Source organism: Silurus meridionalis, chromosome 5 (genome assembly GCF_014805685.1).
Source record: "Silurus meridionalis isolate SWU-2019-XX chromosome 5, ASM1480568v1, whole genome shotgun sequence".
NCBI classification, from domain to species: Eukaryota; Metazoa; Chordata; class Actinopteri; order Siluriformes; family Siluridae; genus Silurus; species Silurus meridionalis.
The window spans coordinates 19,731,724-19,747,677 of record NC_060888.1 but is presented as its reverse complement, the minus strand read 5'-3'; the positions used below and the strand labels follow the sequence as shown (position 1 = coordinate 19,747,677).

The window sequence follows — 15,954 nt, the reverse complement described above, 5'->3', positions numbered from 1 at the left end:
CCGTGCACACATGTTTTCCTCCTGATTCCATTAGGTATGCCATCCCTTGGGCTACTGTGGGACACTAAATTCCAAAATGATGGAGATAAAAGATATAAAACTAGTTCAAAATGCCATGAATGTTCCTTCATGTTACTTTGAAGGCTGGGTGTCTGCATCCTGTTAACCTACTTTAATTACCCTTTGTTCACTTGTAAGCAGATTTTGGACCCACCATTTTTCCATTACAGAGTGTCTGTTATGAACAATGCTTTCCATGGATGTCTGATATTCGAGCACTTCTGCTCAATCCATCTGCATTTTGGAATAAGGAGGATTGTTTTTATATAACATTTTAGTACACTGGGAAGATATTGTTTTTAATTGATATTATTGAAGTCCTGTAATTAGTAAACAGTCATCTAAGGCACCACTCTGGTTAAAAATTTTCATTTTTATTGTGAAATGTGTAAATATTGTTCTTTGGTTCCACACAAAATGTTTTACAGTACCGTGTGCAGTGTCTATTCCTATTAATTTTGGCAGATGTTTGTTCATCCACACATTAAACAGCTCTACCAAGGTTAATCAGACAAAACACACACTACAGTGGTCTCACTGAGCTATAGGATTACTTTCCCAGCCTCATGGAAACATCTGAATTTGTCAATATGTGCAAAAATACCTTGGTTTTGGATGACATGTCAGATGACAAAGATTTTAAAGAGGGTAAAAATATACTTATATGTTTAGTATTTTTTTCCCATTGAGGCTAGCTTGGAGTTATGGAAGCGTTTTGTCTGTCAGATCTTGGCTAAGGAGTCTATTGAGTGGGTGTACATAAATGACACACTTTTGCCGAACAAGTGTATAGTTCATTCTGTGTCTGTTTTCCATAGAAACAGTTTTTGCACAATAACGAAAAGTAAACCTGACCTGCACTGCTTGTGCATGAAAATTTTTTGTTTCAACTTAAACCATGCAAACATGCTACATGTATATAAAAAAAACAATAAAAAAACAACAGTTAAAAACAAACAAAACAATTAGTATTTCTCAAAATCATATTGACGACACTAAATTTGGCTTAAATTGAGATAACAGTCAATTAAACAAATATATAACTAATTACCATCAATGCGGTCTTTGGCATTCACACACAATACTGAAAATTTTAACCTATCAATTTTCCCTGGTTTGTTGAATTTTGTTTTGCTGTAAATCAGTTAAATACCTGTTCCCTGCTCACAGAAAGATTATTGGTTGTGCATGTCAGTCTTCTTAGAGCAATGGAGGTTGGGATTAACTTCGGTTTTTCACAAAATCGCAGAGTTTACTGGACTCGGGTCATTGTTCTGCTGGAGCGACTGTTCAAAACCTTCTGGAAAAGATCATCTGAAATAAAATAATTTGAGCAGTCATATACAAATCACTTTTACTTTCATCATTTGAAATTAAACCAATGGCATCAAATACAATTTATTTTATTTCAAAATGAGTCGTTAAATAATATTTACCATTTTTTAGAACTTGTGTGCCAACCTGTAAGAGGGAAAAAAAACACCAGTTACAGTTTGCTAACATAAAATGTATTTAAACTACAAATTTTTTTTTTTTTTTTAACTCACCCTTGCTGCAGCAGTACGCTTTCCTGAAGAGTCCACAGCCTGGTCACTCACAGCTTTAGGAGCTAAACAAATAAAATCCCAGAAATTGTATCAAATGACTGGACTGTGCATGAGCTTTAATTAAGAGTGACACTTAGAAGAGCAGGAGCTTACGCAGTGGTTTTATGATTGAATTAACGGCATGGACGACTCCATTAGTGGCCATAATGTCAGCATCAACAACCTGCACCCTGTTGACGTACAAAGTGGAGTTCCTCTGGGGGGAAAAAAAATTGCTTAGAAAATGATTTGGCCTATATTATGAATGAGTTGGCTATTGCCAAACCAAGCACAGTTCCACCAAGATACATAGAAACTTGGGAGAAAAAAGGCTACAGTTTTACATAGAGTTGCTGTGTTCTCACCATGCCTAGCTCAAGCGTCTCTCCTGACATTGGCTTCATTCTGGTATGAGAGGTCACGCCACCACTAATTAGAAACTCATCACCTATGTGGTACTTCAGAAGCTTGGCAAGCTCTCTGGGATCCCCTGCATAGACCATTACACACAGCTATGAGTAATCTGAGAAAAAACAGGCATGTGGAAGTACTTTCAAGGAGATGAACAGCACCTATTTTGTGTTTTAAATAAAAAAGCCACAGAACAAAGGCAAGCACGGTACTTTGAATTTTGTTGAGATCAGCTGGGGGCATGGCACGGAAAGCCTCGCTGGTGGGGGCAAAGATGGTGTAGGTCCCTTTCTTGTTCAGCAGCTCAGTCATGCCTGCTCTCTGAATGTTGCCAACCAGGGTGCTGTGCGGTGGTAAATTGGATTATAATCATTAAGAATCCAGCAAATTTGGCACATTTGTGGTTAGTAATCATAATAATACAAATGTTCTAGCAGAAAATTACTTCATAAGCAGCTTCACTATATTAAGTGACAAATTATCAATATTTTTTGCTTCTCCCCCGAACTGTTGCCACAAAGTAGGAAGCAAACAACTGTATAGGATATCTTTGTATAATTAAACAAATACATTTTCCTTTATTGAGCTTAGACCATAATGGCAACACAAATGTGAAAAGCAAGATCCATGAAGACCTGATTTACCAAGGGAGGAGTGGAAGAACTCACTCAGCTTTTGTGGATGAGTGGGCAAATAGTGGAAATCATTATAAAATGGATCTAAATCAGGAATGGGATGACCTGATTTATTACATATGTATATAATTGAGAGGTGTGCCCAGCATCAACCAGGACAAAGACACAATAGACAGAACTGACAAAACAACCTTGAAGCCTCCATATGGCAAGTTAGAAGAGTAATTTTTTAACTGTAGATGGTTTACTGGTGTTCTGCGGGGGTTGAGATGTGACTGAAGGTCAGTTTTCAGACTTTTAAGACATTTAAAATAGTTAAGTTTTATTAGTATTTTGAAAAGTAAAATGAGAGCATACATGCAGAAAAATAAAACTTATTAAAAGCTATTATGATTATGAACTTATGATTATTAAGTTTGAAATATCTTCCCTTGCTGGGTTTATTACCCTTTATTAATTATTTAATGAGAGACTACTTGATAAGAAACAGACAGGTTAATCTGTTTTAAACTACTGTTCATATATACGTTTTAATTGTCTAAGTATTTATGTACATTTGAAATAACCTTAAAAAAAGGTTATTTTTTACATTCCAAAAATGTAAAAAATATCTAGACTGACAAAAATTGAATGACAAAAATTAATAAATTCTTTATAATACTAAGATTAGAACTTGTTGAGTGGACAGTGGATCTTCGGATGTACTATATGGAAAACAGGAAACAGCTGTATGTACTCTTTCAATCCTACGAGTCTGTTAAAACCATTACAACCCTTTCCAGCGGATCTTCTCCTGCCTGAGAATTTATGGAGGTTTATAACTTCAAAGAGGACTACTAAAAACACAAACTAGCCTCACATATCCAGGCAGCACCTGTGACATAATAGGCTTTGTGTCTGTGATTTTTTTCTTGACTTTTCTTCATTTAAATCAGGTGTCGGTTGGATATTTGCTGTGATTTTTGCTGCTCACCTGAAACGATTGTCTGCTTTTAGAACATCCATAACAGTGCCCATGGGGGGAGCCAGAAGCTTATCCACGATGAACATATTGCCATGGCGGCCATTCTTGTCATGGGCAGCAATACAGGCGTTCTCGATGCAGAGGTTCTGCAAAAGGACAGAGCAGCCGTAAGTTAATGGTGGTTTGCTTTACCCATGAGGGATGCTGATTTTGTGTTTCTTGGATGACCGATGGTGTGCAAGTCAGCTGTGGAAAACGTTAGAATGAGCCAGAGGAGAAGTTTCCGGTGCTCTGCAAAATCCATTACGCAGAAGTAATGGAAGACTTAAAAAGCTTAAGATACATCACCAGTACAAAGAACATGAATGGAAATAAATGCTTTGAAACCTATGTGATAATTATTGAGTTTGTCTGGAGTTTCATCTTATCCTCAGACGTAAAGGAAATACTGGAGGCCAGTCATAATCATAATAAATGATCAAGTAATTAAATGATCCACGAAAAGCCATAGAGACAAAACAATGTATCATGAATTCCATATTATGTAATGCTTACATAATGTGTCATATTGAAAGAGGAATGACAAGGCTGATTTCGAATGTATGGGGAAAAGAACGAAAACAAATGTAATTTCCCCAACAGTTTATAAAATATAAAAAATAATGAATCACTATTTAGACCACAGCATAGTAGCTAGCATGATATAATCTCTGCTTTGTTAGAACTGCAGTATGACATATAACTTGAAGTATAACTTACATTTCTATACACAAACACTCTAAGTTTAGTTCCGTCAATGGTTTCCAGCTCCTGTCCATGGTACAGACCCTTGGAGGAGAGTTTACCTTTCAGAACATGGTTCCTCATCAGTTTTCTCATCTCAGGTGTCATTGAAAAACTCCCTGGTCACAATTATAAGAAGTGCAAATTTAATTAGGCTCAGAATGCTTATTAATGTAGTTAATAAACAAGCAGATGCCTGTAACCCAACCTTTAAATGCATCATTCTGAGGTACAATCACGGTTAATGGTTCTGAGCCCGAAAGCTGATTATTTAGACCAGCATCTGTGAAAAGCTTAGTAGCTGTGGAGACTTGTGGAAGACCTTCAGCAAGTTCCTTTAGAGTCTTAACTATAATGAAAAGAAAAAAAGTGCTTCTGTTAATATAACACAAGGATGAAAAGATGAAAATGATTATGAGCATTTGTGGAGGTACCTGAGTCAGGGAGGAGAAGATCATTAATGTAGTGGACAACTCCATTGATGCCCAGCTTGTCTTTGTCTGTAACAATGGCTTTGCCATTAAGGGTCATCTCGTCTCCGTCACAGCCCACCTCAAGCACTGTACCCTGAAGTGTTTCCATTGGAGTCCCAGCCACAATGGACTCGGCACAGTGCATGGTCTTCAGAATGTGGTAATTCAACAAATCTGGCAAAAAAAAATAAATAATATAGACACAATACTGAACTAAATAAAAAATGTTAGGCTTGAATGTGAACAGATAATTAATTTAAGTAATACAGTCATATCATTATATGTTCTGCTAATGCACATTCTGTTAATGCACATTGAAATTCTTTCATAAACAGACATACAGACAGACAGACAGACAGACAGACAGACAGACAGACAGACAGACAGACAGATAGATAGATAGATAGATAGATAGATAGATAGATAGATAGATAGATAGATATATAGATAGATGGATAGATAGAAAATATAATGAAAGCTCATTCCAGAAATGTAGAATTTATTGTAATAAAAAATAGGGGTGTATATCCCTGGAATGGGATGCATTAAATAAAAACATATAAATATAATTGGCAGGAGTTCATAGTTTTAAACATTCAGTGTCTATTAGAGTGTCTCATGTGGAAGGTCTACATAATGTTTACACCTGGTGTCCTTTTGGGTGTTTTTGAAATGGACAAAAAAATATTGGTCCTGAACAGTAGATTTGCTTTTGCGTATTTAAACCTTTCTTTTGGAAAAATTAACTAATGTAAGACAGGCAGACAATTACATATTGTACATCATGTATATGGTAAAACAGCTTTAGTTATTATACCATTGTGCATCTAACCAGTATTTATTAGCATGTTTAAAATAATTGTTTATATAGAATCATATATGAAGTTCATATTGATATTTAAACTTACCTTTAAGAGCAACTGGATCGTTAAAGATTCGGCTCAGCATATCTTTAGGAATCTTCTCAAATGCTTCATTGGTTGGAGCAAATAGTGTATAAGAACCCTGATTCTCCAACATTGTGGTAAGACCAGCATCACTGACAGCTTGCTAAAATAAAGAATGAAATGTGAATTCTGTGCAAAAATAATGATATCTTACTTTTTTTTGGCCAAAATAAGAACATCAAAATATATGACATATACAGAATAAAAATACACAATTGTTGACTTTTTATTTGATTGTCATCAAAAATTTGAGACAACCATAGGTAGACAATAAAGTGAAAGAAACATGACATCATACTTGCAGTGTTGACAGATCGTCATCAGTGTCAAGAAAAGACTGGACATTGTTGGTGACAGCTGTGATAACTCTGTCGACGACATGCACTATTCCATTAGTAGCATGCTGGTCTGTCTTCACCAGCCTTGCACAGTTTACAGTCACAATCTAAAAAAAAGCATTTACATAGTAATATCAGTGGTGTTAAAACAGCATATTTGCTCATTTAGTCTAAATTTAGTACTAACCAATACATTAAAAACAGTGATTTTATGTAATTTGTACCATATACTCATATGTATACAGTGCATGCTAAATGTTCTCGCTCAGACACCAGTGGAAAAAATAGTGTAAAACTAAACAGCTTGGCACAGACTGACTCCACAGAGCAATGTTAAGTAGCTTGAGAAAAGGAGAGATAAAGTAAACAGCATAGCACTGGAGGCACTACTGTAAACATAAATGCTGGTATTCTCTTCGGTTTAATCATAGCTGTCAAAATAAAAATCACTTACTCCATTTGAATAATGCTGGATATGAACATCAAAATCCTGGTACATTGACGCAAAGGAGGAGCCATGCTTGAGGTCATCTGAAGTCAAGCGTTTGTTAATCATGTGGTAGTGCAATGCATTGAGGAGTTCAATGTTAACATTGCTCACTAAGGCATCCAGAATTTCCTAAATTAATAGTGGTATATTATTTTCGGTTGTTCCAATAGACATCAAATACAATTACTGAACAATGCAAAGTGCAATATGTGGAAAGAGTAAACTTGGCATTGGTTACACAGTCATTTAAAAACACTACCATGTGTACTATAGTGCACTTACTATAGGAAGAGCAGCCCAGGCTTCGTTACTTGGGGCAAAGAATGTAAAACTGCCAGGTCCCTCAATTTCCTCTCTCAATTTTGCTCTGTCAGAGTACATCTTAGTAGTAGTAGCTCCAACAACCCCCAGGGTATCATAAATATTCACCAAAGGAATTGCTGGTGGAAGTCAGGAAGAGCATTCATCATATGGATATAAATAATCGCAGACCATGTAAGTATTACTGGAAAAAAATAATTGGTTGACATGATAACAGTAAAAATTCAAACCTGCAGGACAACCCTTCTCTCCGAGCAGCTTTTCATAACCAGGGCAGCATTCATAGGTAACCACACTGTAAGACAAAGATAAATGTAGTAATCATGGTTTTACACTACAGAAACAATCAAAAAGTTGAACTCAATTAGGAATTTCACTTTGATTCATAGATTTCATTAACAGAAAAAAATTGTGTATTTCACTTAGATTAGATATTTGCAATAATTTCCAATAAAATTATTATAGCAAGGCAACACTTACAATAATACTATAGGTTACAATATTAGTTATGCTAATAGTAAAAATATATTATAATATATCAATATTTATTTATTTATTTCACACGGTCTAAAATATAAATCCTTACTGGTTGTATGCAATCTTTGCATTTTTATTTCATATGATTTCTTTTTTTTTTTTTTGGCAAATCCAGGCAAACAAATGTATCTGTTAGGATATACAGTAGCATCAGACAATGCATTATAATAGCTGAAAAGCTTTCTATTCATATAACTAAAGCTATTTCTGTATCCTTGTATATTATTTAAATGAATTCTTGAACCATATCATCTTTAGTTAATCAGACTTCAGTGTATAAAAAGACTAGACAGATTTGATTATTCTACTGTTTCCAATTAGGTTTATTTCCAATAGATGCCCTCTAAGGCATCAGTTAAACCTGGAAGGCTATCAAATGCAAATTGTTTTAGGGAAAATGCAGTGACACATCAGCAGGCAGAGGAACCTCCAGAGCTGGAGTGTAGAGACACATATTGAAGTAATAACCCTTGCCAGTTCAGACAAAAGAGATATTGTTAAGATCTGTTAAGCTAGGGTGCAAATACAAAGCTACTGGTTAGTGAGAAACATTTAGTTGTTCTAGTTAAAAAAAATAAATAAAAGTAATATAATTATCAACCTATAAATATATCCTGTGTTCAATTCCACTGGATGTAAAACTTAAATAAAATATAGATTATTTAAAAATGTAGGCAAAACATTTTTCATTAAATAGCATGCACATTTAATGTATTTTCAGGAATCATTGATCTTTGTTGGTCCAGTAGCAGTGCTATATTTGAATTATCTTCACAGAAACTAATTGTGTAGATAACCAATACTGATTTCATTATACATCATAAACAAACGGATCACAAATGAAAGGCAAAACTAGTGATTTTATTTGATCTTTTACACTGTGAAGGCATTTCACTGGTATGGTTTGAGTAAAAAGTTTCACCACCTTCTATACTATGAATTTCTAGGTAACAATCCTAGTATATCCAAAAAGATGAATATACCTATGCGCAGTACAGTGAGAGGGCTCACTAGATATGTTAATGAAAATAATAAAAAGTATGTAAATAATATTTTGTAGCCTTACATTTCACCAGAACTAAGCCTAAATTAAGACCTATGGGAGATTTTGGAGCGACATGTTAAGTGGCAGAATATCACTTAAGAATAGTGTCCATCACTGGCATTCAGTTCCAGAGACATGTCACATCCATGTCAAGCTGTTTCTACAATAAATATTGGTGGTATATTGAATTGTTATTTTATTCTTTTAAATGGTGTACTAATTTAACATAATTTATTTGTTAAGTAATCTTTAGTATGTGTCAGTCAGATAAAGAGGAAACTCTAGAGATTAAGGAATGGAGTACACTTGTAAAAGGCGAAAGCAGACTGAACTGATTATTATAACAGATGGTAACTCAACTCTTATTTGTTCTCTGCCAGCAAAACAACAGTGGTAGTCATGGACTTCAGACAAATAAACAGCATGGGTGGGTAATTCAAGCACATTGCATATTAAATTTCTAAATAATACGGTAAGTTTTTTTTTTTTTTTTTTTTACCAGAAGAGTTGTGAAAATTGAAATGGGGTAACACTACAAAGGAAATATTTGCTATATTTAATATTTGCCTCACCATCACATATACAGCCTGCTGAGTCTGTACTTTGTCTTGTTCTTCCTAAAAATGTCAGTTCCTACAATGGCATGGATGTAAAAAAAAAAAAAAAATAGCGCAATTCCCTTAGCAACATTCTATAATTATTTACCACCCGTTTAAAATACATCTGTCAACGTTCTCTCTTAAATGTCATTTGAGCAACATTGATAACAACAGCGAAGAAAATACAGAGCGTAGATTCTCATTGTGACACTGCATAGCAGGGGCAAACTTTTTTTAGCATGAGAGCTATATGAAAATGACCAAGCCAAAATGATCTACCTACTATAAAAATGCATACATAAGTATCTATTTTCTTCATGTCATGTGATCTACTCACACTACCTTTGCAATCAACCGGTAGATCGACGTTTTGGGCATGGATTACAGGGCAGGGCAGTCAGGGTGGTCAAGGATTCATGCATAGCAAAGTGCTGAGATTCTGGTAAAGGAGCCCAGAATTTGTTTACCTGTGCTAGGTCAAAATCCAGAAACAACTGACTCACAAATTGAGTAAATATGCTCACTTTCAGTAACCACTTTATCCTTGTAAGGGTGGCAGTAGTGCTGGAGCATATACTATCAAAGGAGGAACCATTCGCACACACTGTCACACACTTATTCACACACATGGGTATTTTTTTTAGCATAGACGGTCCTTCTAGTCAGAGGAAACTAAAGAACTCAAAGGAAACCCACACGAACACAAGGTAAACAGGTATACAAACTCAGCACAGACAGTCATGTGGCTACTTATTTTGGTCTGGGTCCTTTTGAAGTATTTGATTTAGTCCAATGAGCACCAGGACAACAAAGAAAAATTGCTCAAATTTTGGAGTGATTTTGTATCTGAAAGTCATGAGCGCAAATCTCAGCCACACAAAGCTGTCACTTCTATCCCCCTGATCAAGGCTCTTAACCCTGTAGCTGGTGAGTTGTATGGATTGGATAAATAAGTTACTTTGGATAAGGGTGTCTGCTAAATACTGTAAATGTAAATGTCAGATACTTGTGCCAACACTGTTCAAAAGAAAGTTGTTATCATTATGAGTGGCACTGCAAGGATCATTTACGAGTATTTTACCAGCAAATCTAAAGAACTTGAAACAGATATGTGTAATAAATATGTTCAAATAGCTATTGAATTTGCTAAATGTTATATGTAACATTGAAAAGTTTGTTTGATTGTTTGAAGTCAATGCAAGTTTTGCATCTCAAGCCACTAGTAATACTATATAAAATAACTGTAATGGCTTGCTTATGTTTCTTAGAAACCTTCTACTCTCTCCTTAGCTGACCTAGTATCCAGACACACAAGACACACAAAGAAACAGACTGTTTCTTCGCAATGCAAGCAACCATAGGCTTCCACACCCCCAAAGAGTTGAATCGGGTTCAAACTGATAGACTTAATTTCACAAGTCAGTTTATGTCCTTTCACAGCTTGACTCGACTTCATGGTTAGTTGTGAATGATTTGTGTGTGCTTGGGGTATATTAGAGTCCTTGACTGTACTCAGTGCAAGCAGTCATTTCCTAAAGACATCTGAGCACCAACAGCAACTCTCACTTCCTCTCTGGCGTTCATGAGAATGTGCAATGAAAGAGACACTGTTCAGAAAGTAGAAGATGAAAAAAAACAAGTCTTCTTCTGTCTCTAAGTCATTTTACTCTTAGTTTACAAACCCTAGGTTAGGCTTCAAGAATGATACATTGCTTTGTTAAAAGTGGGCATATATATATATATATATATATATATATATATATATATATATATATATATATATATATATATATATATATATATATATATATATAGTGCACATGTGGTTTCTCTTTGACCCTCAAATACAAGTCTGTGGAATGTTCAGGCCAGTAACCAATAACACCTTTTCCCCCCTGTGGGAACATTAAACTGGACGTCAATCAAAGAGAGCTTCTGTGGAGTTCGGAGCCTGACTCAATCCCCATGGCATATTGGAAACCACAGAATAGCAATCAAAACTGTGAACAATTCAGCCTCACAAAGACCCAAAGTGCATGGAATATGGGACACATGGAAGCCATTATTAGCATCAGTCCCCCAAGCTGAAATCTCCATCAGAAGTTCACATAGCAAACATTAGTAAACACATATTTACTGCATAAAGAAAGAATCTACGACTCACACACAAATGATTTGTCTTTGGTGTCATAAGTAAATACACTATTTTTTTTTTTACACAATTTCCCTTTATACTGTGTAAACACTAATTTCACAAATTTCCTTAAATTAAATCTCCAGGGATACTCATCCAATAACAATAACCATATATCCTAATAATATGATATAAGTACAGATAATTTACTTTGTTACTGAAATGAAATACAAGATGAAAAAATATTCAATATGTAGGTGTATTGTAAAATGTGTAATTATTTTCACTATGACTTTTAAGATATAATCTTATAAATTACATTGTATTTATTCCAACACCACTTAATCATAGTTGTTATTTTGTTGTTTCTAAAGTTAATCAGTATCAATTAACACTATTCCTGGTAGTAGTGGCACTGTTGCCTGAGTTAAAAGGTTGCCTCTACTTTTTTTATAGTGCTGTATGTGACACCTCTGCAGTCCACAAGTGTTTTTTTGGGGCTCCACCTGAGAGCCTAATCTAACAAAAATTCTTGGCAGATATGTACAGATTCTGTGCATAGTTCCTTGTAACATAATCCCCAACACAGCAATGGTCTTTTTGGTGGGAAGACTGGTGGCGGCATGATTTCTCCAAAAGCAATTTTCATTATTATTAGTTAAGGAAATAATAACAATGTGTGTGGCCACTGCTAAATATTTACTTTGGATTCTTATATGTACTTGTGTACACCCTTCACTGTGATGTTTGGCCTGAACAATAGAGTTGGAGTTGCATTAGAATAGAAAAGTTCTGCCAGCCTCCTAACCCTTAAAGCTATTACTATATATGAGTCAGCTTGCTTGAATATTACAAACATAACTGATCATACATTTATTAACTTTTTATTTTGAAATACTTATGAATAATACCCTGAAATGTTATGAATGTTCCAGCAATAAGATTATTAAGAGTTTCCATTTTAAAAAGGAGGACAGTTGACACTACCATGTACTCAAATTCAATCATACTCTAAACCTTTCAGATTTGTTATACACCACCAGTATGCCATAACAAAACAGGGTGTCCACAATGTCTTAAGAACTATTCAGTTCATAGTTTATATAACTTTTTCTCCCAGATAAAGGACAGCCAGTGACAAAAGAAAAATGTATTAGCATACCAGAAAATGATACAGCAGAGAGCTCAATTTAAGAAGTGCTTTCAAAGCGCAATTACATACACAATACTAGATGTGTTAACAACAGGTTAACACGAATGTGTTTAAAAAGAGCATTTTTTTTGTGAATAAAGACACAATTTGGCATTTGGGCAAGTGTTTATTTCCCCTATGTATGAAGACTTTTGAGACGTCCTATAGTATAAGACCTTGTCCCAAGGCAGTGATGTTTCCACAATTGAAGATGCACTGATCTGAAGGTTGAGAGTTCAAATGGCATCAAAGCCAGGGTGCAACTGTTGGGCCTATGAGCATGACCTTTAAGAAGTGATGTATCATGATTGACCCTGTGCTCTGACCCTAAGTTCCTAACAAGCTGTAACGTGGAAAACAATATGCTATAGTGGATAATGAAGAGGGTGTGCAGATTGTATAGAGCAAAGGCTTTTGAATTACTTGAAAATGATTAGTCCTCTAAAACACAAAAGCCACAGACTTAAGCAGAGACAAGAGCTTAATTCTCTTGAGGCTATGGTGTCTGCAAACATTAATCATCATTGTTCTTTCAACAATGATGGGGAAAAATTTACTAAACCCCCACACGGTTCTAACCTGCTTCAAATTGTAGTTTTTTAAAATGTGGCATAATTCAAAATAAGGGAGATTAAAATTGAAATAAAATGCAACTGCTTTTCTAGTGCAAAAGCAATGCACAAATCTTTAGCACAGCATCATAAAAGGTAAAATTTAAACTTTTTGTATTTTTTTTTAACAAAACACTGTTTATTTCTATTTATTATGGTTTTGCAAACTATTGCAACCAAACTGGATTAATGCAATCTCATCCATTGCCGAAAAAAAAATATCTACCCCATATAGAGTTGTCCCTGAGTGATTCCATGGAGTAATGAATACTCATTTCATGACCTTAAATCCTTTGTAGGTGACTAAACTGTTGGGTATGTTGATACAACCATAATGGGTTCTCTTAACTGAAACCAGACCCAATATCAGGAAATTAATCTAAAGGCTGCATTCGACATAGGAATTCAACCAGATACTGGAAAAAATTACAAATGCCTTCCTGAACTTTCTTTATCACTGTTTGGAAACAGTTAATCAGAAATGCATCTTTCAGCACTGTAAGCAAGGGGTTGATTTTTTCCCAGGAGCATAGAAGAGTCTTTCTACACACTTATAAAACAAACTACAATTTACAGAGATAAATTCCTCAACCCTGACCTGGATACAACATTTATTAGGATGTGCTTAATGTAAATAAACGTAACTTGTGAAAAATGTGTAAAAATATATTATATTGGCATATATAGATATGCAATGCAATGCAATGCTCAGTAATCAAAATAATCACTTTGCAGACAGACTGAGCATAATACACTATGTATTACATTACATCTTCCTTATATGTAAAATCCTAAAATACCTAAAGTAATACCCAACAAATAGAAATGATTTGCACAAAGTAGCATCAGAGTGGACTCACGTTGGTTTGCCGCATACTTTGCGGCGATACCACTGCTTGCAGTTGGTGAAGTATTTCTTATCGGTTCCTTGGACCTTCTGCATAGCGCAAACGTTGGGGCTGCAATAATAATCAAAGTTGCATTAATAAATACTTCAACAAAACAATTTTCCATAACTCTTAGTGATGTCCAACCATCATATCATGGCAATACAAACTTCTGTAGAAAATCTTCTTTGTGTAAAACTGATTCAGCAATAGTAAGAATGAAACTAATAACTGTAGCAATGACGCACAGGATTGCACCAGAGTAGTCTAAGAAGCAAAAAGTATTTATTTTTAAAACTCTTACCCATGCTGCCTTCCTCTGATCCGGCTGTGCTGAAGAACAGACTGATAGGGTGATTTAGCGCCGAGTACCGCGGCGAGTAGAGCGACAGCCAGCGCGCACAGAGTCAACCGCTTCATGATGCCGCGATCTCCGCCACACTGCGGCCGAGCGCACGCGCGCGCCTAAATACCGACCCCAGCTCTCGGATTGTAGGCGGAGCCTAACAGCAATGGCAACATGAGACGATGGAGCAGGACTTCTCAAAACTGTCCATCATACAGTCTCAGCAAAAAAAAGAGGAACATTCCTTGTTGCTAATGTGATATCAACAATGTTACCAGTTAGGCAACATGATTGTTTTTTTCACATTTGAACGCATCACCTGTGACCTTACACACACACACACACACACACACACACACACACACACACACACACACACACTCCTATGTTTTTGTATATTTTGTGCAGACACAGATCATCTCAATTGCCATAAAGTGATAGAGTTCCATAAGGCATATTGATGTGATCTCTCTGGATAAGGGTGTCTGACGGCTACTAGGACATTAAACATAGAATTAATAATAATATATAAATAATATAAGTAATACAATATCAATACTATAAATAAGCCTCTTTATGGCACATATATGCTACACTACAGTACAGTAATCTGCTTTATTTTTATATTGTATCGTTAAAATAAATCACATGCTAAATAAAATGCCAAATTTTATTTTACCACCTCCCCTTGAATGTAAAGATAGGACAACATGAAACAGATGTGGGTTTCTACATTGACATGATGATGGCTTCAGCAAATGAATCTTACCAGTTCATTTCAGTACACAGACTTGGTCATGATCCCCTCATCCTTCTAAAATGCTGATATTCCATAATTAACCTCAGGGGAAAAAAAATCTCTTTTATTAGATCACAAAAATCCCATCATGCTGCATACTGTTAAAAAAACACATCTTAGACACCCACACCCTTAGTTTTCTGTAATAAAATAGTTATCTAGTGTCAGGTTTGGTGCTGATGTGTGCTCTGTTAGCCATGGCTCTTTGAAAAATGTGTACTCCCACTTGCAAAGCACATATTGTCTTTTTATGTCACTAGCCGGGATGTTAGATTATTTGAGCAGATTTATAATCTCTGTAATCTCTTCTCCTCCATCTTTCACAGAGGCAATATAAAGAGCTCTTGTAAAGAGCTGTGTTAAAATAAAAAGCACATTTTTGAATTCCAATGTAATGGCTTACAGTATGAATATAAAACAAAAGCATATAAAAAGGATTTCTCCATATCATGTTACATTACAATGAATGTATACAATTTTGTATATTTTTGAGTAGTTATTCAAGTTAGGGGTAGTGGCTTAAATGTGAATTTGCTTAAATAAACAACGCCAGTTTTCATTTATTGTAGAATTCATTAATAAATGTTATCTTTTACTTCATAGAGGTTATATAAAGGCTTATTTATGTCCTATATATTCAATCAATACAATTAGTTCACAGATAATTAGTATTTTATATACGATACATTAACCCTTTACTCCTATTTCTTAGGTTAACTCATTCAGAAAAAAAGTCTATTATTTATTGTTTAGATAATTGACTTCATACCCAGTTGGATCACATTAAAGGAAACTG

At 35.1% G+C, this 15,954-nt stretch overlaps 1 protein-coding gene across 1 annotated transcript; it reads right to left on the bottom strand.

Annotated features, from left to right (window-relative positions):
- Positions 1-413: 413 nt before the first annotated feature.
- tgfbi (transforming growth factor, beta-induced) lies at positions 414-14,478 on the bottom strand. The gene is made up of 17 exons (XM_046850455.1): positions 14,318-14,478; positions 13,987-14,085; positions 7,239-7,303; positions 6,970-7,127; positions 6,652-6,816; positions 6,158-6,304; positions 5,821-5,962; positions 4,874-5,086; positions 4,648-4,788; positions 4,416-4,558; positions 3,666-3,802; positions 2,270-2,400; positions 2,012-2,136; positions 1,761-1,863; positions 1,608-1,669; positions 1,497-1,521; positions 414-1,374 (listed from the first exon to the last, which is right to left on the bottom strand). Exons 1-17 carry the CDS (start codon positions 14,431-14,433, stop codon positions 1,313-1,315), a joined length of 2,034 nt encoding a protein of 677 aa, XP_046706411.1. The 5' UTR covers positions 14,434-14,478; the 3' UTR covers positions 414-1,312.
- Between the last annotated feature and the right edge of the window lie 1,476 nt (positions 14,479-15,954).